This window comes from Vulpes lagopus, chromosome 6 (assembly GCF_018345385.1).
Source record: "Vulpes lagopus strain Blue_001 chromosome 6, ASM1834538v1, whole genome shotgun sequence".
Classification (NCBI taxonomy): Eukaryota; Metazoa; Chordata; class Mammalia; order Carnivora; family Canidae; genus Vulpes; species Vulpes lagopus.
In genome coordinates this window covers 132,110,201-132,136,476 of record NC_054829.1, presented here as the reverse complement: position 1 = coordinate 132,136,476, position 26,276 = coordinate 132,110,201, and the positions used below count along the sequence as shown (strand labels likewise).

General features: G+C 45.0%; 1 protein-coding gene across 1 annotated transcript in view; it reads left to right on the top strand.

Annotated features, from left to right (window-relative positions):
• TBC1D9 (TBC1 domain family member 9) overlaps window positions 1-26,276 on the top strand; it is a 112,584-nt gene that overhangs the window by 53,347 nt on the left and 32,961 nt on the right. The window contains exons 3-9 of the mRNA XM_041758225.1: window positions 9,223-9,341; window positions 15,559-15,787; window positions 16,217-16,478; window positions 18,403-18,610; window positions 21,761-21,967; window positions 22,880-23,050; window positions 23,853-24,003. Of these exons, the coding sequence (XP_041614159.1) occupies window positions 9,223-9,341; window positions 15,559-15,787; window positions 16,217-16,478; window positions 18,403-18,610; window positions 21,761-21,967; window positions 22,880-23,050; window positions 23,853-24,003 (1,347 nt within the window). The remainder of the gene's footprint in view (window positions 1-9,222; window positions 9,342-15,558; window positions 15,788-16,216; window positions 16,479-18,402; window positions 18,611-21,760; window positions 21,968-22,879; window positions 23,051-23,852; window positions 24,004-26,276) is intronic.

Here is a 26,276-nt window from a genome sequence, read left to right as displayed (position 1 = left end):
TGGAGCCACTTAACCACTTGACAAGGATGCGGAAAGGACACCCTGACACGTTCTCTCTCACCTTCCAGCCTGCCTCCCACTTGTGTCCAGAGGCTTTTGAGATCCTTTGGAGCCGGGAGCTCCTTAGAGCCCTCATATCTCTCCTTACAGCAGCTCCAGGCGCCTGGCCTTCCCGGGTCAGCGTGCATTTACACTGGTGGGAGCTGCTGGCTTGTGCCTCCGTGACTCCTCTCCTCCTGCCCCCTCAGCCCTAACCCTTTGTTCTTTCCCCGCTACTGACATCACTACTCCTCAGCTCGTTTCTGGGGCTTTGCCAGTCTACGAAGCAGATGCTCCTGTGAATGCTCGTGTAGGAAAGAGCCCAGAGTTACAAAGCTGAGTTATTCCTGAATTATTTGCCAGACCGAGGCTAAGGAGCACCAGGCAGTAAATGCTGACGGCATAATTTATACCACAAAGAGATGTACTTTCATTTTCCCAGTAAGTAATGCCTGTCACAACTGCATGATCTCATTTTAATAAACCCAGAACAGTTTTAGCTTTTGTATGTATTGATTACCCATAGAGATACCTCCAGAATCTCCTTGTGGAAGAGTCCACGGAAGCGACAGCCGCCGTGAAGTCCCATTCACCCATTAGTCCTCCTTATCGATTTCCATTTAAAACCCAAATTGCTGGCTCCCTTTCAGGAGAGGATTTTAAGAGCGGAAGCTGCCAGCTTTCAGATTTCTCTGATTTGCTGACCTTTCAGTTTGTAATTTTAATGTTTTGTTGTAAACTACAAAGTTGGTATGTGGTGGGACAGTACGTCAAGAGCTTTTTAATTTGCTTGACTTTCATAAATCTTTGCTGTAAGAGAAGCTTCAGCAGGAAACTGGGTGAGTCTAACTCACTGCCCTGTAGAATCCATAGGATTGCAAAAACATTGCTTGTAAGCCATGCACATTGCGAATCTTTAGCATGTAAATTGAATTAAAGGGAGCATCTACCATCCGTGCCTTCATATAGACCATTTTCTTGTGTTCTTTTAAAGATTGGATTTTTTTGTTTTGGAGAGAAAGTACAAGAGAGAGCAGAGAACACAAGTGGGGAGGGAGAGCAGAGGGGCAGAGGGAGATGGAGAAGCAGGGAGCCTGATGTGGAGCTCGATCCTAGGACCCCGAGATCTTGACCTGAGCCAAAGGCAGCCCCTTAACCACTACCAGGCGCCCCCAGGGAGACCACGTTCTGCAGAAGAGCAGTGGTAAGTCCTAGTTGTTTGACTAGCCTTAGACTTGAGCCACAAAGAGCCAGGCAGGAGGAGTCTTTGAAATCTAGTCTCACTTGCTTCCAATATAATAATCACCTGGCCCTTGGCAATAACGTGAACCATACAGAAAGAAGAGTGGAACAAAGAGCAAGAGTTACTTGGCAAAACATTATTTTCATAAGCTTCTTCTAATCTTCTATAAGTTATATCCAGATTGGTTTGATTTTTTTTTTTTTTTTTTTTTTTTTTTTTTTTTTACTTTCCCTTGGCATTGAGACTTTTAATTGGGAAAGGGAGCCAAAAACATTCCTAAGTAATGATTGTTTCTGTTCACTACTGCTCAGGATGAAGCCACCATTCTCTTTGGTTGATAATCCATTGCGCCGTCAATTCTAACCTGGTGAATTGTATTTTCTCAGTGGTTCATGCAGTAAATTACACATTTGCCATCTCTAAGAACATAAAGAAAGTATCACAGGAATTTGTCTAGCCAGCTTTGTTGAGCTCATTATATTCTTTTTTTTTTTTTTTAAGGATTTTATTTATTTAATCATGAGACACAGAGAGAGGCAGAGACACAGGCAGAGGGAGAAGCAGGCTCTGTGCAGGGAGCCCAGTGTGGGACTCAATCTCAGGACCCCGGGGTCACGCCCTGAGCCAAAGGCAGACGCTCCACCCCTGAGCCCCCCAGGCTGCCCGAGCTCTTATATTCTGACAGTCTCCCCCTCTCCCCTACCAGTCAGTTGACTGGCTGTTTTGCACCTGACTCTGTCATTAGGGGGCCACACAGCTACAGGTTTTCCCTCCACAGCTGGTGGTTTGGACTTGGTGCCCCAGGGGCAGGAGAGGGCCCAGTCTGCTGCCCTCCTTGGTCTTTAGTGGATTTAAGTAAAAGGCAACCCATTTAGCTCCCCCTTAGAAGAACTAGAAGGTTCTAACATTAAGAAGGGTTTTACAGCCTCAGTGAGAATACAGACACATAAAAATCCTGGTGCCAAGCAAAAATGCTTGGCTCCATCCTTGGAGCCAAGGATGTTGTCTATAGAGGAGCTCTGGGACCACCCAGGAGGAGAGTGACACACAGAAAGAGGGAGCTGGTGACAATTCCTTCAAGATACATCTGACTAGCAAGACTGATAAAGGAAATGGGGTGGAGGGTGTGTGTTTGATGGGCACGTCACTGCTGACATGGCCCTGCAGGGTGCCCTGATTTGGCTGCCTATTGATTTAGTTTCTCCTTTCTTTACCGTTCCAGAATTTCATCTGGGCCTGGACGGTCATTCGTTTTCAGAACTGAAAATACTTTAGCTGCCCTCTTGCCTAACATTTTTATTTTAAGAGGATACAGAGGCAAGGTGAATCGCCCAAGTTCACAGTGCTAGTTGCAGCTGGTTAGTGCAGAGCTGAGACCTCATTGTTGGGTCTTCCCAGCCCAGTGCTGGAGCAGCACCATGCTGGCTTTCATGATTAAGCATTCTTTTAGTCAGCAGCTGGTAAGACCCAGAGTTTAATTAAAGATTGCTAATTGGTTTCGCGTCAACCATTTCTCTGCAATAGGGAGAGAAAATGTGGGGTGGTTCAGTTGCCATCCACATAAAATACATGTTATGTGGAAGTTGGTATTTTATAATCCTTTCTTGGTCCGGGGACCTCAAGAATTATTCTTGTATCCTTGGGAACACACCAGCTTAAAATAAACAGCTTGTAGGGTGCCTGGGTGGTGCAGTCAGGCATCTCACTCTTGATTTGGGTCAAGTCACGGGTCTCGGGGTTGTGGGACCGAGCCCCCGTGTCAGGCTCCATGCTCAGCAGGAAGTCTGCATAGGATCCTCTCTTCCTCTCCCTCTGCTCCTCCCACGTGTGCATTCTCACTCTCTCTGTCTCAAATAAATAAATCTTTTTAAAAAAGAACTTGTTATTTTTTTCTTTAATACATGCTCATTGCTGAAAGTTAGAAAATATAGATAAGCAAAAATAAAAATTTAAAAACAGTATCACATTCTAAATCACTATTTATTTTTATGTTTTTTAAAGATTTATTTATTTGAGGGTGGGGAGAGCGTGCGTGAGCATAGCAAGGGGCAGAGGGAGAGGGGAGAGAAACTTTAGCAGACTCCCTGCCAAGCTTGAAGCTCAACGTGGGGCTCAATCTCAGGAGCCTGAGATCACGACCTGAGCTGAAAACCAAGAGTCGGATGCGTAACCCACCGTGCCATCCAGAGGCGCTTCCAAATCACCTTTTAGACTTTGTGTATGTATGTGTGTGTGTCTATACATACACGTATACGGGTTTATATATGAGTGTATATACTTATATGTGTAGATTTTCCGTGTCAATAAAACCTATTTCTATAATGTCAGTTCTTTTTTTTTTTTTTTTTAAGATTTTATTTATTTGAGAGAACACAAGCAGGGGGGATGGCAGAGGGGGAAGTAAGGCGGACTCCTCGAGGAGCAAGGGGCTCAATCCCAGGACCAGAGATCATGGGCAGATGCTTAACCAACTGAGCCACCCAGGCGCCCCTATAACATCAGTTTTAATAGGTAGATAATATTTTATCGTGTGTGTAACATGATTTATCTGATAAGCTATTACTGGAAATGTCTTTTTTTCTCCTAATGTTAATTGCATTTTGAACAGCCTTAATCAATACCCTTAAAAAAAAAAAACTTTTTACACTCTTTAAATTATCACTTAAGGATACATTTCTAGAAATAGATATGCTGAGTCAAAAAATACACATATCTGTAAGGCTTTTAGTGTCTCTAGCTCAATGGCCTTCCAGAAAGATACCCATTTACTTTCTCCCCATCAGAGTGGGGAAAGGACCTTGGTACTTAAGTAAAATAAGGACATCAACCGTGTCCAGCCTCGTAAGATTCTTACAGTCAAGGCTGGATGAATTACCTGGGGCTCTTTTTTTCTCAAAGTGGCCATAAAGCTATGAGCATATTGTTACGAACTGTAAAAGGTTACAAGCAGAGTTCGGGAAGAAGTTTACAGAGTCACACCAGGAGTTGTGTGCGCGCCTACTTCAATAAGGCGCACCCTTTGCAGTCCAAACACAATGGTGCTGCGGCCAGAGGGATTCCGCTCTGTTAGGCAGGCAAGGGTGGGACGGCCCGTGTCTCAGCACCCTGACATCGGAAGGTACAAGCTCCTCCTGCATCACAGGTGAAGAGGAGAGCTTTGCGTCCTGTTGTTTGTGATGGCGACAGCCAAAGCAACAGTTAATCTCGTGCTTTGTATATTCTACACCTGCGCTAAGGGCTTCACACGTACGTATCATTTTCCTTAATCCTCAATACAAACCAATGTGGTGGCAGGTGTTGTTACCTACGTATTACAGGGCGGGTATTTGAGGCACAAAGGAATTAAGTAATTTACCTACGATCACAAAGTCAGCGTGTGTTACTTCTGAAACCAGCTGTACTTTTTTTTGGACATCAAAGCCTGTGTTCTGATCCACGATGTCATACTGTCTCCCTGATAACTGGGCTTCTTAGGATTCCAGATAATCTAACCTCTAGGCATACTTATCACACTTAAGTATGGGTTTTGGAGTGAGGTAATCATGCATCACAAAGAAATACCTGCTGATTATCTGTCGGTGGGGCCTTAAGCCTCAGTTCTTAATCCTCAGAGGCCAGATATGATAGAACCAAATGGTGGGTCCATCCTAATGCTTCTTCCTTTTGATTTCAAGTAGTCTTTATGTACTTTAAGATACATTTAAAGCTAGATGAGAAGTTAGGATGATTTTGTACTTTTCATCATGTTTAATTTTGTTTAATTTTGCCCAGATATACGCACAGGGGCTTGTGGCTAGTATTCTTAAAAATAGAACAAACAAACAAAAAAAAAACCCAAGCCAAACCAAATAAAACCCACCACCCTGAATGATAAAGATTCCCATTTTTTTCCAAAATTAATTTCTAAGTAACCTTAAGCCCATCAAGTGTTGATCTGGTCCTTACCACAGCAGAATGCTTTAACTTGGATTAATGTGGATTTTCTGTAGGATTCTTATTCCCAACACCGGCTTTCTTTGTTGTTCCAGCTGATTGCACAGTCAGGTCAGCTTGTTTTTCCTGCTGTATCTCTGTAAATGAAGCCTTTCCAGAAAATCGACAGCCAAGCCCTTCCTTTCTTATTCTGAGCATCTAACACCTTCTGTTCAAACTGCTGGGTCAACAGACCAGCCCCTGTTCACAGTCACAACACAAGGGCTTCGTGTTATCTCACCTTAAAAAAAATAACCAAAGAAAACTTCCAAGATCTTAAATATTGCAGCCCTTATATTTACTTCCTTGTCAAATGGAAGAGCTATTTATAAAGAACATTTAAGGATTCCCACGTTTTCCCTTTGGAGTGCCGCTCGTTCCTAATGTGGACTCTGTGTTCCGGCATGAGAGGGGGACAGAGATGGACACCAGATTTTAAAAATAAATTTCTACAATACTGGCATCTTCAGAATTTGTCTTGTCTGCTGGGTCAGGGAATCGAGCTGTGTCGGTATTGATCACACTTCTAGTCCCCAGAACCTGGAGCATTTAGGAAAGTGTTCGGACAATGTAGTGCTTTTGTATAGTAAGCAATAAGTGTAGCAGGTGTATTTCATGACTCACCCTAGAAAAGTATCTGATGGGCATAGACCAGTATCCATAGCGAATTCCTGAAACTACTGTCGGCTTATGGCATTTTTGTCTTTGTCTCTTCTCAAATAGTGTGTGGTGGTAATGGTTTCATACAATGAATGGCACACAGAGTCCTTCTTTATCTAGAGCGCAGTGTCCTAGGACTTGGGAATCTTAGGTGTAGATGTAGCCAGAAGAAACCTCCAAAACCTGTTTGATAGCACCGAAGCCGACCCAAGGCCGAAAGAGATGCAGGACCTGAAGCTGTTGAGATGCGCAGTGTCAGCTCCTGCGCTATATGCGGGAGCAGTGAGTGGCTCAGGAGAAGTCTAGAAGCCCAGCCTTTCCACGTGACACTGAGGAGGGCGGGAGAAGCAGCAGGAGATGGAGAGCAGAGCCGAACCCACACCGGCAGCCCGGGGGTAGTAATCAGAGATAGAAATGTGGGATGGTGGGATTTCCACGCCGGGCGGACCAAGTAGAGAGAAGAGCCAGTGGTGCAAATGGTGCTGGGTGGGAGGATGCAGAGATGCTGGGAATGCCGGCCACCGCGGCGGGGGCCGGGAGGGGGCCAGCAGGTCCTGGGACGCCGAAAAGGTGGGGAAAGAGGTTGCTGGTAAATGCGAGCTTCAGTACGAGAGTGCTCGGCTGGCCTTAAGGATGGGAGGCCCGGGGGTGGTGTTGGTTCAACAGCTAAGGGGCCAGTGGATCGCACCGCAGGTCACGATCTCGGGGTCCCGGGATGGGGCTCCGCGCGTCGGGTTCTGAGCTCAGCGGGGCGTCTGCTTCTCTCCCTCTGCCTCTCCCCTGCCCGCCCTGTGTTTTCGGCCTCTCTCTAAAAACGAATAAATAAAGTCTTTAAAAATCTATCTCTCTTAAAAATGTGGGAATTAGCCATAATGTGTTTGTATTCTATCCACGACAACTGGAAGTATGAGCAAATGTTTGTTGAACGAGCGCGCGCGTGCACAGGCCGGTTTCACTCTGCGTGTTTTGCGGGGAGGTGGGTGCAGAGAGAACAGCTCGGAGGCAGCAGCATGTGCAAAGCTGAGCGCGTAGCTGTTCTGTCCCAGGTCCTGTAGCTGACGCACTTTTCCATCCAGGATAGCTGAGGGTTAGTGAGGTTGGATTCCGCAGCCAGGATAACGGACCTTGAAGTCCCGTAGCTGGTGTGGCGACCTGGTTGACACCCGTCAGTGGCCAGACCAGCTGAGAACCAGCGTCTGGAAGGCACGTCTGCGCTCAGCCTAGGTGGGGGCAGAAGGAGCAGCGGGATCAGAGGGACGCTGGGAATTGTGCTGCACAGGGTGCCGAAGCTCAGCAGGCCTGGGGCCCCCGGGAGGTGCCTGCATCCGACAGGGCGGCAGGTGCAGGTGGCTGGGGGGTGCATGGCAGGCACTGGCGGGGCTCTGGGTGGGACAGCCAGCGCGGCTGGTCCGGTAGGGACCTGCTTCCACACAGGAAGGGTGTAGTGTATTTTAGGTTTCCAGTTAAAAAAAAAAAAAAAAAAAAGGTTTCCAGGGACTATTCCAAAACTTCAACTCTGAAATGTTTGAAAGCTCTCTGGTAAACTCCAAAATAACTCACTCCACAGAAATACTCCAAATGGGCATTGTTCTTTTCGTCTGCAAAATATTTCCTGCTTTCCAGTGTCTCCGTGGACATTATTCCTCGGGATTTTTTATAACGTTGCTCTAAGATGGGTAAAGGGTTTGTTGTGTTTTGTTTTGTTTTTCATTCATCTCTGTTTTGCAGATTAAACAGTCTAAAGTCCTCCAACTGGCTGGTGGCAGGGGAGGGGGACCCAGGTGTCCTGAGTTCTAGTTCTCACCGTGATGTCGTGGTGCAGAGTCATCAGTTGCCCTTGCGTGGGGTTGACCGTGGCCCCCAGCGAGTGAGCCACGGGTGATGCCCACAGAGGCTACAGAATGTTCCTCTGTGTCCTCTCAGGGCTGCCCCTCCACTAAGAAACCTGCTTTTCGTCCCCCGTCAGGGTTCCACGTAGGCGGTTCCGGCGTTTAGCCTTAAGAGAAAAGAAAAGGAACTCGCCTTTGGTTGTGTTTTCCTCTCCTCAAGCACTGATTCTGAGACCCCTCAAACCTACCGCGTCTCAAAGGGATCCTAGTTGTGCCCCCAACAGTCCTGAGCAGCGCTGTAGACCTTTCTGTCTCCTGCCCTTTGTCGGACGCAGACAAGGCGCCGTTAAACCAGGTAACAGAACGCTTGGCCATCTGAGGAGATACCTGGAGGTTGAGTGAGTGGGAATCACAAAATCAGTCCTTAATTCTGGAACGAGCGGCACACACGCGGTTTATGTACTTGACACGCGGGCGATTTATGAAACTGTGTTTTTCTGCAAGATCAGGAACAATCCCAGGGCAAGAAGGAAAGGGGAAGGGCTTTCGTCTTTACAGCCACGTCCTGACCGCATCCGTGCGATGCCCCACAGTCGTGGGCCGAGAGCCGTGCCGGGGACATTCGCTACAAGGCCACGGTTGTATGGGCGTGGAGGGGCCGGGCCGGGTGGCTTGCGCTTCTTAAGGGTTGGGACGTGCTCCGAGGCAGTGAGGATGACCCCATCCCGGCACATCCCGAGGAGCCGTGCTTGGGGGAGCCAGGCAGCTCTTCCCCAGTGGCCGCTTTCCCGTCTCATTCATGATTGAAGTGAGCGGGATCGTTTCTGCCCATCACAGGAGGCGGTTGCATCAGCTCTCCAGGGGCAGCCCAACTCTCCTATCATTGCAGCTTAACAACTGGAACCCAGTGTCCTAACACGATCGGGGGCGCCCTGTGAAGTGCAGGTTCTAGAAGGGAGCAGAGCGGAGGGCAGTGCTCAAGTCCCAATCCAGGGAAGGGAGGCGGAGGGACGTTGCTACCTTCTCCCTGGAAGCCGTGTCGGGGACGTCCTGAACCCCCTTGACCAGACCTGACTGTAACCCCGTGCTTGCTCTTGGGTTTCCGTAGCCTTACGTGTCTTCTGTCTCCTCTGAAAGGGAGGAAGCATGTAAAGGCAGAGCTGTTAGAACCGTGGTCTCCTTTCGTGACGCTGCGTATCGAGGAAGTGAGCCTGTTTAAGTATCTTTTAGGGGGATCCCCGGGTGGCACATTGGCCCAGGGTGCGATCCTGGAGACCCGAGATCGAGTCCCACATCAGGCTCCCTACATGGAGCCTGCTTCTCCCTCTGCCTGTGTCTCTGCCTCTCTCTCTCTCTCTCTCTCTCTCTCTCTGTGTGACTATCATAAATAAATCTTAAAAAAAATTTTAAAAAAAGTATCTTTTAGGTTCCCACCAAAATTCTATGATCATTTTTTTCATCATCTTATTATTCTCACAGGTGGTTCCAGAAAAGAAATCACCGAACACTGGGAATGGCTTGAGCAGAATCTGCTGCAGACACTGTCCATCTTTGAAAACGAGAACGACATCACCACATTTGTGAGAGGGAAAATACAGGTAGTGGGTTCCTTTGTCTTGTTTCAACTCTTATTTGGAAATAACTTCAAACTTACAGAAAAGTCGTAAAAATGAGAGCCTGTCGACCTCTTGAGTATCCTCCTGTTGTTAACATTTCACCCCGTTGACATTATCCCTGACGTGCTCATTTACTTTCTATTTGAGCGGAGTACCTCGCCCCCCCCATACTTCAGTGTGTATTTTTGGGAATATTCTGTTAAATAAGAACACCGCAGTTACACTTTCAATAAAGTTAACATTAACGTTATACTTTAATATTTGGCACCTGTTCCAGTCTTGTTAGCTGACCCAGTGTCTGGCATTTTTTGCCTTTAGGCCCAGCGCCCGATCCAGTCTAGGAAGCTTATTGAATTGGTTTTCATGTCTTGTCTAGATCGTTTCTAGAACATTTCTGTGGCTTTTCTTTCTTTCTTTCTTTTCTTTCTTTTCTTTCTTTTCTTTCTTTTCTTTTCTTTCTTTCTTTCTTTCTTTCTTTCTTTCTTTCTTTCTTTCTTTCTTTCTTTCTTTCTTTCTTTTTTTTTCCTGTGGCCTTTCTTTGTCTTTTATGACACTCACATTTTTAAGCGTGAGGTTCTGTTTTCCTCAACGGGACGGTTTTCATTTTGGGTTTTGTCAGACGTTTCCTGGGATTTGATTCTGGTTATGCATTCCCAGGTGGAACACTTCGTACGTGACCTTACGTCCTTGTAAGAGGATCATTTCCGGAGGCAAATGATACCCACCCACCTCCCCTTGTCAGTGATAGGAACCCAGCAAGGTGTTGCCTCCCTGGGCTCCCCGCTGTAGACTGGACGGTTTTGCCTTTTCAAATAACAAACAATTACAAATTTTCTGTGGGAAAACACTTCAAAGCTACGCGAACATCCTACTCCTTATCAGAACTTCCCCATGGTGTAGTGTCCATTCATGATTTTTTTTTTTTTTGTCTGAACCGATCTTTGCTGTGATGTTTTTACAAAACAATGATTTTCCAGCTCCAGCACTCTCTCATTTATCAGTTGGCACCTGCTAGTTTGCCATCAGCAAGAGCTCGCTTGTCATTTATTCATCTATCCAGTGTTGATAGGGACTCATGGATTCCCGTGTTTTCCAGTTGTTTGTTTCATTACTGGACTTAGTTATGTTGGTATTCACGCTCCCCCAGGTTTAGCGAGAGGAAACACCTGCAGCTTACCTCCTCCATCCTTGTGACATGGCCCTGTTCCTTTTTTGAGCGCTTCTGTACTTCTGCCTTAGCAGGCTGTCCCAGACTCCGCTTGTACTTTCTCTGTCCCCGTCCTAGAAGCAACCCTTTGTTTCAGTTTGCTTTTCACTTTCAGGCCCTTTCTTCTTTGTTGCACTGTCGGTTTAATTTTATTTTTTGCATGCAGAAAATATTAGCCTGCTTCCAAAAGTTTGAATTACCCCAAATGTTACTCCCTTCTGCATCCTCGCCACCCTGTTCTCCCCAACGCCTTGCAGTTAACCAAACTCATTGTTATCTGGTCTAGCCTTCCCGGGTTTCTTTTTTGTAAGAAGCAGATATAGATATTTTTCTTACTTCTTTTTAATTGTTACACATAAGGCTTCAAGTATGTATGCTTCTCTGCATTTGCTCTTTTCACTCAATAACTCTTGGGTAACGCTTCGTATCATTTCATAGAGAGGTTCCACATGTTAGTTGTTTCTTTGTTTTTTTAAAAAAGCATTTTAATAGTTTGGTTTTTATTTTGAAATATTAATGTTTAGATTTACAGAAGAACTGTAGAGATAGGACAGAGAATTCCCATAGACCCTACCACTCAGCTCCCATTGATGTTAACATCTTCTGTAATCATGGTATATTTATCAAAACTAAGAAGTGAACATTAATGTAATATTGTTAACTATAGGAGGGGCCTGGGTGGCTCAGTCAGGTAAGCGTCTGACTCTTGGTTTTGGCTCAGGTCGTGATCTTGAGATGAAGCCCTTGCATCAGGCTCCCCACTCAGTGTGAAATAGACTTGAGATTCTTCCCCTCTTCTTCTCCTTCTGCCCCTCACCCTCGCACGTGCACCTGCATGCATGCACCCTCTCTCTCTCTCTCAAATAAATAAATCTTTAGAAAAAATGTTAACTACAGACTTTATTTGGATTTTACTGGTTTTCCCACTTTATATCCTTTTTTCCCCCCCACGGTCCAATCCAGGATCCCACATTGCATATGATGTCTAACTCTTTTTAATAGGTGCATATTTTTTTTCTTTTTAAAGATTTTATCTATTTATTCATGAGAGACAGAGAGAGAGGCAGAGACACAGGCAGAGGGAGAAGCAGGCTCCATGCAGGCAGCTTGACGTGGGACTCGATCCCGGGACCCCAGGACCACGCCCTGGGCTGAAGGCAGCACTAAACCGCTGAGCCACCCGGCTGCCCAGGGATCTATCTTTAAGATAAACTGGTAGACGTGGGATTGCCAGATTAAGGGGTAAATGCATGTGTCATTTTGCTTAATATTGCCAGATTGTCGCCCACAGAAGTTGTACCATTTTACATTCCCACTGCCACGTATGGGACTCTTTTCCCACATCTTCACCAGAAAAGTAGATTATCAAGCTTTTGAAGTTTTGCCGATCTGATGGGGGAGAAGTATTTTAATGTTGTTTTCATTTGCATTTATCTCACTTATGAGTGAAGTTAAACACATTTTAAATGTTCAATGGCCATTTTTATCCGCTCAAGTCTTCACCCATTTTTCTGTGGGACTTTTGGTCTTATATTTCTTTAATTTTTAAAAGTTCTTTTATATAAAGGCCATTAGCTTTTTGTCGGTGATACAGATCATGGACATTTTCCCTAAGTTTGTCATTTGTCTTTTGACTTTGCTCATGATAGTTTTTGCCATGGAATGTTTAAATGTTTTATTTAGTCAAACTGAGAAATCCTTTCCAGATTTTTAGTCATAGTTAGAAAGGCCTTTCTTTACACCCAGAGTAAGGAGGAATTCTAGGAAGTGATCTGATAGTTCGCTTCTCATTGAAATTACACAGGATGGTCCATTTCTACTTGATTTCTTCTCTTTCACTAAACGTTTACATGAACAAACAGTAGTTTTATAATCAGAAAAACAAGTGGAATACCACTGCTTTTTAGGGTCTGATATTTTGGAGGGAGAGAACTGAATTTTAACTAGACCACATAAAATCAGAGAGGGCTGCGCAGCACAAAAGCACGAATAACAAAGTCTCCGTTTCTCCCACACCTTGCCCATCAAGGTGGATACTTTTCACTGCTTCCAGATGGTGGGTTTCAGTTTTTACTCCATGGTCATAATTAAAGAAACTAGACAGGTAGTGAAGAGGGTTAAAAAAAAAATGGGAATGGGGAAGATGTTGGGAAAGATCAGTTTGGGGCTCATGGGTGGCTCAGTCAGTTAAGCATCTGCATTCTGCTCAGATCGTGATCCCAGGGTTCCAGGATCGAGTCTCGCTCCAGCTCCCTGTTCTGTGGGGAGCCTGCTTCTCCCCCCTTCCTCTGCCCCTCCCCTTGCGTGCTCGCTCTCTCTCTCTCTGTCAAATAATAAAGTAAAATAAAATAAAATAAAATAAAACAAAACAATAAAATAAAATAATAAAATAAAATAAAATATTTTTAAAAGGTCAGTTTGAAGCTGGGAGGAAGTGGGAGCTTCCAAACAAAAAAGTGTTCTCAGATAGCTGAGAGCTGTTTTATTGACAAAACCCGTCCGATTTTATGACTTCTTCATTTCATTTCTGAGTCATGTGTCTGAATTTCTGGGAAGTAATGGAAACGGGGAGGTTCCTCATTTGACCGAGTGGCAGGGGGGCAGCTGACTGGGGTGGGGCTGGGCGGGAGGCCTCTTCCCCATCCTGGAGCCACCCGCTGCTGAGGTTCCCGGTTAGGCTCTGCTAGCCCTCCCTCGGATGGCAGGGTCTTGGGGCAATAGACACAAGTAAGAGCTGTAGGAAGAAACAGATGCTTAGAAGTGACAATAGCCAGGAGGAAAACAAAAACACATACACAAAAAAACAGAAAATAAAACAAGGACCAATTATGTCGAATAGCCCTTCTTCTCACTGTTTTTATTACATCAAAAATGTCACATTTAATTCCTCTGAAACCAATTATGAGGAAGGAATTGCTGTTAATGCAATTATGTGTGAAAGAATGTCATTCATGTGCTAATGAATGGTTTAAGCATTCCCAGTTGTCCAGTAATGAAGGGAACCAACAAATTTATTTGTTTTGAGACTTAATTAACTTTTATAAATTATAAAAGTAATAATTAACTACAGAGGCAACCATAATTCAAGCCCACAGGTAATGTTTTGTATATTTCTAGATTTCTGGAATGCATTTTTATCATAATAGAAGTCTTACTGTGCATATCATTTTGTATCATGTCTTTGTTTCCTTGACTGGCATTGTTATAATTTTTAGTTGTTATTTTAATAATGGAATATCATCTCACTATTGACCTTACTATTCCTCTCTTTCTAGAAGTCTCCTTAGTTTCTAGACCAGTGGGGGCAGGCACCAACAGTTATATAATACGGTGAACACTTCTTCATATAAGTTTTCCTATAGTTTTTGTTTCTTTACTTTTGGATAGATTACAAAATGTTGATTACTGAGTTAGTTGACACATTTTTAATGGACCTTAGTAGAGATTGTCAATATATTAGAATCCCTGTGCAGCTACACCATTGCTCGCTTTTTAGCATTCTGCTTGTTTAAATGATTTTCCAAATTTAATAGGTAAAAGTTGGGGTCTTATTGTTTTAATTTTCTGTCTTCGATTATGAGGTTGAACGTTTTTTTAATGTTCACAAAGTTATTTTTACTTTTCGTGAATTCTGTGTCCGTGTCCTTTGTGTATTCAGGTTTATATCAGACATCCCAAACATTCGGCTTGTAATAGTTTTTCAAAGTTATGTGAAGCTGTTGCCTGGAACCAAGATAACCCATTTTATGTTATGTAGAACATGAAGGAAGGAGATAGTCCATCCCTGTGTTCCATCACCCAGTCCACCTGCCTAAAAAAATTACAAGCAAACTAAGGAGAGGTTCTGCATTCTGGATCCTCTCTTTTCTTAAAGGTGGGGAAGTTGGGAGTTGAATCTTATGGGAACTATTGCCTTTACTGTTGAAATTAGTCAGCAAGGTCTGGTCTGTTGATATTAGTGTATTAGGCCCTCGAGTGCTCCAGAGTTTCAGTTCAGCTAGAAACATTTCTGTTTCTTAAATTTAGAGGAGAATTCTAGAAATGTGGTATTTGGTAGACTTTGGGTAATGCTGTTTGAATGTTCTTCCACTCAGAACATGGTTTGGTTTGTTATGCATCACTCCCTCCTAATAGAACATTCTCCTTATTCTGACTTCAAGTCCAAGCCCTGCTAAGTGGTCTGGGGGAACAGGTATTAGCCCACTTGGGGGTCTCCAGGCTTACTCAAGGTGATTGGCCTTTGGGATTGCCTAGAAACCCAACTGCTACTACTTATTAGTGGGTTCCAATTCAGTCACTTTTATTTATTCATTCATTTATTTCTTCTTATATCTATTTTTTTATTCCCCTCTAAAGGCATTGATAACTTTGAAATGTCGCATAGGCTGTAGGTATATTTGCCAACTGGGAAAGGTTTTACCATCCTTCTTCTGAACTGGCAACTTCTCCCTACCCAGAGGTCAGGTGCCCTCGTGCTATTTCATGGTTGTCTAAAGTTCCCTAACGTAGCACGCTACCAAAGCCTGTTCGCCTCAAATTAGCCTCAGTTCAAAGTGGATCTCCCCTGGCCGCTGTGAAAGCCAACCATCTCTATTCTCTTAGTGAAGTAGTGATCTTGAGAAAAGCAGAAATTGACCTTTGGGGATTGTTATCATGATGAGCTAGGAAAAGCAGTAGAATTTGCAAAATCTTTACATCTCCTCATTTGTAGAACAAAACTATGGGCTTCATTCTGAGTGAACTCTTAAAATGATGAGCTCCATTAAACAGATCATCAAATCGATATTGTTACTTGGGAGATTTTTTTAGTACACGAATACTCTTCGGTAACAGGCTTAGAATGTGGGGGGTGTCTTTGAAAATAATTTGTCAATTAAAAAAATCTAGCATTAGAAATTGTTTTTTTTTCTTTTCCAATATTTACAGCATGCAGAAAAAAGCAGCTCTAGTCCTATTAATACTCATCACGTGCCTCGTTTTCTCCTTCTTTAGGGAATCATTGCAGAGTATAACAAGATCAATGATGTGAAGGAAGACGATGACACAGAGAAGTTTAAAGAAGCCATTGTGAAATTCCACAGGCTGTTCGGGATGCCCGAGGAAGAGAAGCTCGTCAACTATTATTCTTGCAGCTACTGGAAGGGGAAGGTCCCCCGTCAGGGTTGGATGTACCTCAGTATTAACCATCTTTGCTTTTATTCTTTCCTTATGGGAAGGGAAGGTGAGTTGTCCATAATTTCAGAGGGAAGCTTGGGAAAGTCTGCTGAGGTTGGCCCTAAACTCACAAATCACATCAAAATGCCAAAAATAGATCTGTAGTTACGACGTGGTCTACACTGTGTTTTAACTATGTAGCAAGCAAAGTCCATTATTTTTCACCCAATATTTGTTTAAAAAAGAAAAGTTTATTAAGTAATAAAGATTCCCTGAAGTTATAACACATGTAGTTGACATGACTTGAATCCGTAATAGTGATGAACTCAGAGCTTATGTGGTCTGAATTTGTCTCTTAAACAAGTGAAGCAGTAATAAGTATGGACGTGAAAACTCAAAAGGAGTTCAGCGAGATTGGAGGTTGGGTTGTGAGATGGAAGGATCCTTAGGGGATTTTAAGGAGCCAGGTGTTGACCAGCTTGTTCCTTGTGCTCAGCCAAGCTGGTAATCCGGTGGGTGGACATCACACAGCTCGAGAAGAACGCCACGCTGCTCCTGCCTGATGTGATCAAAGTGAGCACGAGGTCCAGTGAACATTTCTTCTCTGTATTTCTTAACATCAATGAGACCTTCAAGTTAATGGAGCAGCTCGCCAACATAGCCATGAGGCAACTCTTAGACAATGAGGGATTTGAACAAGATAGATCCCTGCCCAAACTGAAAAAGAAGTCTCCTAAAAAAGTGTCAGCTCTAAAACGGTAGGTGACAGAGACAGAGTCTTAAACGCTTGAGAAACAGGAAACCTTTACATTTCTTTTATGAAATGTAACCTTTTCTGAACCACTTCAAGGGTTCTGAAAACGTTTCTCGGTATAGGTACAGAACTGAAAAAGACCGTCTGAAGCACTCAAAGGTCAACAAGTGAGGCAGGCATGGCCAGCTCTGGCACAAAGTGATGGGAACTCTTCTGGTCCCAGGGGCGGGATGCTAGGGGCGGGGTGCTGTGGGGAGATGGCGCAGGGTGGTGGGAAAGGCCCTCAGTGGAGGCTGCTTGGAGTGGACTTTCAAGACGTAGTAGAAGCTACCCATGCAGATTCAGTAGGATGGATATTTCAGGCAGAGGGAATAACGTGGTACAGAAATCACATGAGAAAAGCACAGAGGGAGTGAAGTCCATCGATGTCTGGAAAGTGGTGCGGCGTGTGATGAGGAGAGGCTGCAGAAAAGTCTGGAAGTCTGGATGTGGGAGTGGACTTAGGGGGAAGGTGAGGGAAGAGTTAATGCCCTCAAGTGTGAATGTGTGCATGGAATTGTCCTGAACTGAGATGAGGAGTGAGAGAGGGACAGCATGTCCAAGGGATGTGCTGGCTCAGTGTTGATCATGTTGAGTTGTCTGCAGAGCATCATATTGAAGATCAGCCCAGTATCATATATGGAAGGGAAATCGCTGGCAGGCAGCTGGTCATTGAATCTGCCAAGAGATCACTGCAATTAAGGTGTCTGGTGTTTCAGCAGAGTGGTTGAGGGTGAATGGTGTCGCTGCAGCCGACTGAATAACAAATGAAAGGCAAGGAATGGGAGTTAGGCAAGTACAGACTGCTTTTTCCAGAAATTCAATGGTAAATAGGAGGGATTGCTCTTCTTAGAATGTAAAAGATTTGAATATAAGTTAGAGAAGGAAGAGTTTGTGCTGAAGGTAGGTGTGGGGAGGAGGGAGCACGGAGCTAAAAGTATAAGAAAACCGATCATTTGAAAAGTGACATCCGATAGGGCATGGAAGAAAGATGCTTGTGTGCGCCCATAGCTCTGCCTCTGAAATGGGAAGGAAGTAAGAGTAGGCGAGGATGGAAGCAAATCGGAGGTAAAAGGGAGGGAATGATGTGGGGAGCTCCTCTTTGCTCTGTGAAGCCAGAAACTCCACCACCCAGGGGCTGAGGTGGCCTAGAAGCTTGAGAAGAGTGGTTTGAACACCTGACTTGATAAACCAAAAAAAAGGAAAAAAAAAAAAAAAACTGAACTAAGGTTGGAAACTCTAGTCCAAGAGGTGACTTATTCCTGTGTTTCTGGCAATTTTGTTGTCTTTTTAGGGCAGACAGTGGTAGCCAGCAGATTCATGAAGCTTGTTTGTATTCTCATTAGATCTTTCTTCAAAATAAGTCCTCGGGATCCCTGCATGGCTCAGCGGTTTAGCGCCTGCCTTCAACCCAGGGCGTGGTCCTAGAGACCCGGGATTGAGTCCCACATCAGGCTCCCTCTGCCTGGGTCTCTGCCTCTCTTTCTGTGTCTCTTATGAATAAATAAATAAAATCTTTAAAAAAAAAAAAGATAAGTCCTCAAAAGTGGCTTTGGATAAGTGTGAATACGATAATCTCTTTAGAAATTATTGTATTCCAGCAGAAAAAGGATGGGTTTCCTAGTCAGGCCTAGTTTCCTAAGATTCTTTAACATTTAACAAAGTTTGACTGTAAAGTGACTGCACACGGGACCTAAATATATTAAAGTAATTTTATTATGCTTTTGGGTCGTGGGGTGGAGGTAGCTCCCGTAGAAAACCAGGAAGGTAGGGATGCGTCTGGCAGGATTGAGGAGCGGAGAGGTGGGCGGGGGGCCTCCACTGTTGCATCCTCTAGGAGGCATCGAGACATCGCTCTTGGATGAAGTGCCGTCGTTCTTGCTTTCCAGCGATCTTGATGCCAGGGCAAAGAGTGAGAGATACCGCGCGCTTTTCCGGCTGCCCAAGGATGAAAAACTAGACGGCCACACAGACTGCACCCTCTGGACTCCATTCAACAAAATGCACATTTTGGGGCAGATGTTTGTGTCCACGAATTATATCTGCTTTACCAGCAAGGGAGAGAACCTGTGTAGCCTCATCATCCCGCTCCGCGAGGTAGGTGTCAGGTGAAAATGGGCATCTCGGGAGTTTCACCAGCAGTACTTTTCTATCTGGACTATGGATATTTGTCACCAGCATTCGTTGGCTTTTGGCCATTGGTGAATGTTCACAATTCTTTGGTGGCACTGGCCACACCCTTTGGTGTGTTGTCGTTGTGTCATTGCTCTCTTAGTGAAGCTGCAGAGGAGCAAACTGGTTGTTGAGACCAGGATACGTTGCAGGGGGTGAATTCTGTGGTGGATAATTCGACAGCTCCTTACATTTGGCTCTGGGATGGATTTCATAACTTCTTCCAGCAAATGTACCTTCTTTGCCATAAACTGCCACTAAACGTAGTTTTCTTCAAGTGCCATCCCAAAGCAAGTTACCTGCAACAGCTGGGGAACCCATTCCGGGATTAAGGATGTGCATTTGTGAGTCTGAGCGAGTCATCGCTCTGTTTATCCAGAGGGAGATACGGAGTGGAGAGGGGTCGGTCGTAAGCTGCTGTCAAGATGCCCACTCGCCCGTTCACCACCTGCAGCTGGCTCTCTTCACCTTTCAGTGCAGTATGCAATGCCACAGTGAGCGTTAGGGCAGCTGAGAGAATGGGGATTGATACTCTCCGCCCATCTTTGGCTTGCTTGTATTCCCCAACAGGTGGTGGAGCAGAAATAATTTAGTCATATTTCAGGGTAGATCAGAGGAGGAGAATAGTGGAGGTAGGAGCATGGAGAAATAAAGCACGTTGTGGTTGGTGGCTGCACCTTTAAAGAAGGCAGCCGTGTCCTTTGCTTTAACCCGATGAATCCCCAAGATACATGAACGATGGATCCCTAATCCCACCCAAGGGAAGAAGCAAAGGACTCGGTGTAATTTTTACAACCTTTACCTTAGTGACAGAAAAGTGATGATGGGATGGGCCCCCTCCCCTCCCCTCTCCACCTCATACCTGGGGTCTGAGCAGAGAGCAGTCTGTCCGTGAACTGGGCACCTTCCAGAACTTGAGTTAAGCGGATTGATGAGCAACAGCCTCCATGGGAACATTACATCGTACTTGAAATGGCCACTTTAGGATTCTATAAAGTAGGAATTGTTTCATTTAACTTTTTTTTTACAAATAAGCTAAAATATTGACTGGAGATTGTTAATATATATTTCACAGATAGACTTAAGGTAGATAAAATAGACACAGAATCATGTTACTACAGATTTTGAAGAAATTCCTGAGGCAGCAAAGCAGGGGAGATAGAGTGAATCCATCAGGTTCCTCCTTAGATAGAGATTTCAGAGGAAGCCTCTCTCTCTTTTTTTTTTTTAAATCATAAATTACCTTGCCAGTATTATATAGTAAACATCAAGCTTTGATTGAGTTCCAGTCTATTTTTATAACCCAAGTTGGTAATGAAATGTGTCTCATTAAACTAGAATACTCAAATGTAGCTGTTACTCTTTGCTGGTGTCACAGAGCTTTTGGGATCAGATTCTACCAGAAATAACTTGTCAGCCAAAAATATTTTGTAGTGCACTTGAGCATTCATATGTTTTATGTGGGAGCTTCTGGCTGTTTCTGTATTCATGATGTAGGTGAAAGACTTTCCACTTTGACCTCATCAGGATCTACATGGTTATCTGGGTTACAGGTGTGGAACTTGAACCTTTGGTTCCCTTGACATTTATCATTTGGTCTGAGTCATCTGCTGACCAGAAGAATCGGAAAAAAATTGTTGTGGGAAAAGGAGTTTTTATAGGTCTTTTAAAAATGGGTATCGTTTAGCATGTTTTAAGTGCCGTGGGAAAGTCTTTTTCATGAAAAGGATTTTTTTTCCTTTTCTCCAGCTCTTTTTGCATTAGGAAAAACACATTTGTGTGCAGCTCCAAGTACCTCAGGGGATTCCTTTAAAAATATATAAATATATGTCTAACCATACGTAGTGATAAAACCTGAGAGTAGAAGTCCGGTCCTGCAGTTCTCCCTCTGTGGATCCCAGTTGTCCCCATTTTGCACTTGGGGCCGTTCAATTTTTTAGGCAACTCCGAGAGGTTTCTTAACCTTGAAGGGGAATTTAAAAATTCTGCTTTGGAGAAAATGTATTTCACATGAAAATGTTGATGAAGAGGTTAAAGTTGAATCTGTCTGGGTGGCTCACAGGTGGAAATGAAGAGTGGAAGAGAAACTGAACGTCCAGTATATAGTCAGAGCTGCTGCAAATAACCACTTATCTAGGGCTTGCCTTGAGATTTTTTTTTCCTAGTGTGCAAAAGAAAAATATTTTTATGCATGTATCCTAATTTCCAGTCGATGAAAATCCAATGATAAAGCGCCAAGTGTATGTGTCAGTTCAGAGCTAAAACAAACATCCCTCTTTCCTGCTCGTCTCCTCATGTGGTAGATTTAGGTCCCCACACGCATGCACGCCCCTGCACACGCGGAGTCAGCCGGCGCAGCTGGGGTTGCAGTGAGGCTCTCTACGTCATGTGCGTTCAGAATTGAGCCTTTAAAACATTCAGGTGGTAAGAGGGGAGGGTTGCAAAGCCCTGGAATTTGGATGAGATGTTTGAAAGATTGATGAGGTTTTGAAAACCATCCCCACATTAAGCTCAGTAAAAAGGCACCAGTGTCACGGGTTGTTTCCGCCTCTTAGGGATGCAGCGGCAGCTGGGAGTCCTCGCCTTCGTGACTCTATGAAATTTTCCTGAAAATCAGGGAGTTACTTCACAACCAGTTTTCTAATAACCCGTGGCCCTGTTGGCATCATGGGCCAGAGTTTGTTGGGGGCCAGCTGTCCTGTGCACTGCAGGCTGTTGAGTGGCATCCCTGGCCTCTGCCTACGAGATGCCACTGGTACCTTCCACTCGTGGTGACTGGAAGTGCCTTTAGATGTAGCCAGATGTCTCCAGGAGATCAAAATCACTCCCGAAGTGGAACCGCTGATTTAGAAAGACCATCCCATCAGAAGCTGATATGAGCTCCAGTTTGAGTTGTTATGAGCTATTTTATTTTATTTTCTTGGAACAGAGTCAAAGAATCTCAATTTTGCCTCCGTAAAATATGGGTGGTTCCTAAAGATTATAAAAGTGTTGCGTTCCTCGTTTGGTGCTGCTCAGAGGCTGCTGTTGGGTAATCCCTGGAAAGTAACGCTCCTCGTTTCGTGTTTCTTTCAGGTGACAATTGTGGAAAAGGCAGATAGCTCCAGCGTGCTCCCTAGTCCTTTATCCATCAGCACCAGGAACAGGATGACCTTCCTATTCGCCAACTTGAAAGATAGAGACTTTCTAGTGCAGAGGATCTCTGATTTCCTGCAACAGACGACCTCCAAGATATACTCGGACAAAGAGTTTGCAGGCAGCTACAACAGTTCAGATGATGAGGTCTGTGGGATTCTCCTGAGGGTGTTTGCGTTCGTCCTATTACTCTGCCCAAGAGTATTCCCCTCCTTGTCCGCTTTGTTTGATCCTTGAGCTTTGCAGCTGTGCTAAGATAAGGCACCTCCCCTGATGCCCCAAGCACTGTCTCAGCAATGGCTCGTTTAAATCTCATGGAGTTTGTATTGGGGATCACAGAGCTGGACGGAGCCCTGTAGATCATCATCGGGCCTAACTTTCTTACTCAGCAGTTGAAGAAATGAAGTAATTTGTGCTGTTTATGCAACACGCGACTCTGGTCCGTAGAGTCATGTTGTTGGGAATGTACAGAGGTCACTAAATAAAGTCTCGAATCTGAAATGCGACATTATGATGATAATTTTATTATGATAAAATACCTCCTGTGTCCCTATTGAATTAGGCCCCGGACCAACATCCGGGGAAATGGGAGCCCAGGGAGATGGGTGATAAGTGATAAGGCAATTATGACAGCTAAAATGTTTTGCGAAGACGGTGACCTCACAAGGAACATCCCAGCCCCTGTCCACCCAGTCCAAGCTCACGGGGGCATCAGAGACTGGAGCAGGCGTGAGGAGCTGGCCCCATAAGCAGCTGATTCAGCCCACGCCGTGCTCTGCACGCGTGCTGACCCGAGACTAAGGGCCAACCAGTTGGTTGCAAAATGCACCTAAAATAAGAGGGAACCTGTTCTGAGCATGGAAGCCTCATGGTCTGTGACCCATGCACCTGTCTAGTCTCTGCCAAAAAGCCAGCTTGCTGTCTTCCTCCTGGGTTTTCAGGTCACCAAGAAACATGTTGGGAACCATGGCACAGCTGTTGGTGTCTCAACAGAGGACACTGAAGGAGTTGATTCCACAGCCAAACTCTTTCAATGTCTGTTCCTCTCTGCCTCGGCAGGTGTATTCTCGGCCCAGCAGCCTCGTCTCCTCCAGCCCCCAGAGAAGCACGAGCTCCGACGCCGATGGAGAGCGACAGTTTAACCTGAACGGCAACAGCGTCCCCACAGCCACACAGACCCTGATGACCATGTATCGGCGGCGGTCTCCTGAGGAATTCAACCCGAAATTGGTGGGTGCCGCCTCCTCCTGCCTGGAACTTTCTACATTAGAACAATAACAACAACAACAACAACAAAAATATATATATATATACACACACACATATTATTTTTTAAAGATTTTACTTATTTATTCATGAGAGATGCAGAAGCAGAGACACGGGCAGAGGGAGAAGCAGGTTCCCTGTAGGGAGCCTGATGCAGGATTCGATCCCAGGACCCTGGGATCACACTTTGAGCCAAAGGCAGATAGATGCTTAACCACTGAGCCACCCAGGTGTCCCCAAAATATTTTTTTAATTAAAGTAAACTCATAAATGCCTATGTAAATATTTTTCTATAAGAAAAGCAGATTCTTCTCTCATTAGATTTTAGAATGGCTTCTTCACAGAAGAAGAGGAGTTATACGGAGTACAGGTAACATTTTTTTTTTTGTCTTGTTTTTCCTTTTTGTTTAAGTCAGCCAGCAAGTATATAATTTCTCAGCCCACATTTAAAAAATATCAGCTCACTTTCATTTGGAGATGTAGGCATAAAGCCATAAATATAATTTGCATTCTGCTGACCTGTTTCAGAGAAGTGGAGCTCTGATTCTGGTCCAGAAAGCTTCAAAGCAGGACCACAGGCTTCAAATTAGGTTCAGGTGTCCAATTAGGGCAGGACTCAAGAAAATCTGAGCTCTTTGTTCTTAGGTTCTGTCCAGAACATAACCACTCCATTCACCAGGGGAGCTACTCTGACTTTTGCACCTGACTTCTCCTTTCCATCCTCGAGGTGCTTTGGGATGTTGTAATGTTTCATTATCCCTTTCAGGCCAAAGAGTTTTTGAAGGAGCAAGCTTGGAAGATTCACTTTGCGGAGTATGGGCAAGGGATCTGCATGTACCGCACAGAGAAAACACGAGAGCTGGTGCTGAAGGGCATCCCGGAGAGCATGCGGGGGGAGCTGTGGCTGCTGCTGTCAGGTACGGCCGGCTTGGGGTGGGGGCAGTGACCCCAGAGGACCTCAGCGCTCCCCTTCAGCCTTCCCTCGGGCATCTGGGCGTTTTCATATATCAGCCCTTTGGGTCAAGCACTGACTCTCCTTTCCTTCCCGGACCCTTGAAGTCCTTCAGCAAAAACACAGAACACATATATCACTGTCCAAATGTTAAAGCCACCATCCCCCAAGCCTGCATAACCCCTTCCATCCCTTCACCTACACTGTTTATGAGGAAAGAGAACCTGAGGGAAAGAGGGTAATTCTTTGTGATTTGGGGAAATTTCTTTTTCCCTCTTCCTAGCTCCAATGAGAATACCTCTCATCGAGAATGTGTAAGGTGTGGCACATGTTCAGGGTCATCGTTGAGGCAGGGGAGGGAGGAATGAGAAAGCCTTGGCGTTGGTTTTTTTCCACCTCCTGAATTTACTTGGAGATGGGAAGGAGAGGCCAGAATGTGCACCAGGACCAGAGGCCTACCTAGATCACATTTACACTCCAAGCTAGAGACACCAGGAGGGACAGAAGGGGGGTGTCAAGGACCTATGGGAAAGATGTGCCGACCTCACTGCTCCACAGCCAGCCTCATGCCCCACAGAGCCCTGTGGGGTCCGGCGGTTTGAGCCCTGCTGGAGACTTAGAGGCTCTTCAGGCTGCGTCTATCTCGCCTTCCTGCTGGCCTAAAGCATCCAGTGCATCCCAGGGGTCTGATCTGTCATGAACATCCACGGCATTTTTTTGTATCACCAGTCTTTATAAATCAGTTGCTTCACCTGGTTAGAGGCCTGAAATGTAATCACTTTAAATAAGCTTATTTGAATATTTTTATTTGAACCTAAGATGATCCAACACAAGTGCTGCTATCAAAACCTTTCATATTAAAAATGGCATTAAAATGAAAAGAATAGTTGCCAGACTTACAGGAAAGCCTTTTTTAAAAAAAAAATTAAAAAAGCCGACCAAACAAACAAACTTGAAGCTCTTTGTAAAAGTAGATATAAATGGTAGTTGTCCGTAAGGAGATGGATTAACATCTCAGCAGTTGGGGGATAGAATCCTGAGGAATAATTGGCTTTATCCATTTCATGCAAAACTAGCTTGTTCTATCCTCATTTACACGGCTTTTTCATTTTCTTTAAGTAGACCAGCCTTAGCTCCTCATTTAGAAATCCAAATTGGCGTCGAGTGATCTCTGATTATAAATCCAGCCCAAGAGGAGCCTCGGCGAACTAGTCACCTTGAAAAAAACTTATTCGGATCACTGATAGAGTCAGTGAAAAATCCCATTTTCATCCTCATTCAAATTAGAAGTTACTTACAGCCACATTTTGGATGAAAATGAAACTCAAAGTGAGAGGCAAGAAGTAGTACACAGCGGTACACAGCGCTCTTGCAGAGACACGTGCAGAGCTAGACTCAGTCTTTTCTCTAGTGGTGATGGGCTGAGTGGGCCAGGGGGGTGGAGCGGTGGACCTGCTGTACCTCCGTTGGGCAGATAACAGCTCAGATTTCCACCTGGGGCGTGGGGGGTGGGATACAGGTGGACGCCAGCTTATCCATGGGGAGACCCCGCTCCTGGTAGGCAAGCCCTGCCTGGGTCTGGCTCTGCTCCCTATGAGTCTTAGGGCCACTGTACCAGGACCTGGCTGGTGTACCCAGTGCACTGAAGTGCCGGCCAGATGGTAAGATATCCTTGCAAATCTCCCTTGGCAACAAAGCAAACGCCAGTGTTAACTTGCTGTCAACCAGATGCCTCTCCCAGGGTAAGGGTAACGCTGCCTCCTCTGGGAGGCTGTCACTGACAAGGCCCAGGCCAGCCCAGGGGCTCTAATTTCTAGACTTAGATTTAGTAATTTCATACAGGGTTTTCTGTCTTCAAATGCAAACGTCTCACACCAGTGATCTCAACCCATTTCTCCGTCCTCATCGCCGCCGCCTGAGGAACCCCCAGCCGTTCCAGTCCCCGCTGTGGGGAATGCCCACACCCACACCGGCCACTGCCCTTCTGAAAATCCCCGCATATATTCTAACGCCGCCTCCTCCTCTGCAGTATGGCTGTTGGAACTCCTCAAGGCATATGCTAGCGAGCGGTTTTCAGACTTGTTTTGGGAGGCGTAACTTTCCTTTTCAAGTGAAATCTTAAGGAAAACCCCAATAGAATACCAGCAAAACTGCTATGGTTGCAGGGATGCTGAGATGAGGAGACTTTGGCTTACTCTTATTTCTTCTTCCTCTTCCCCTGAGTAGCCCCCCACCCCC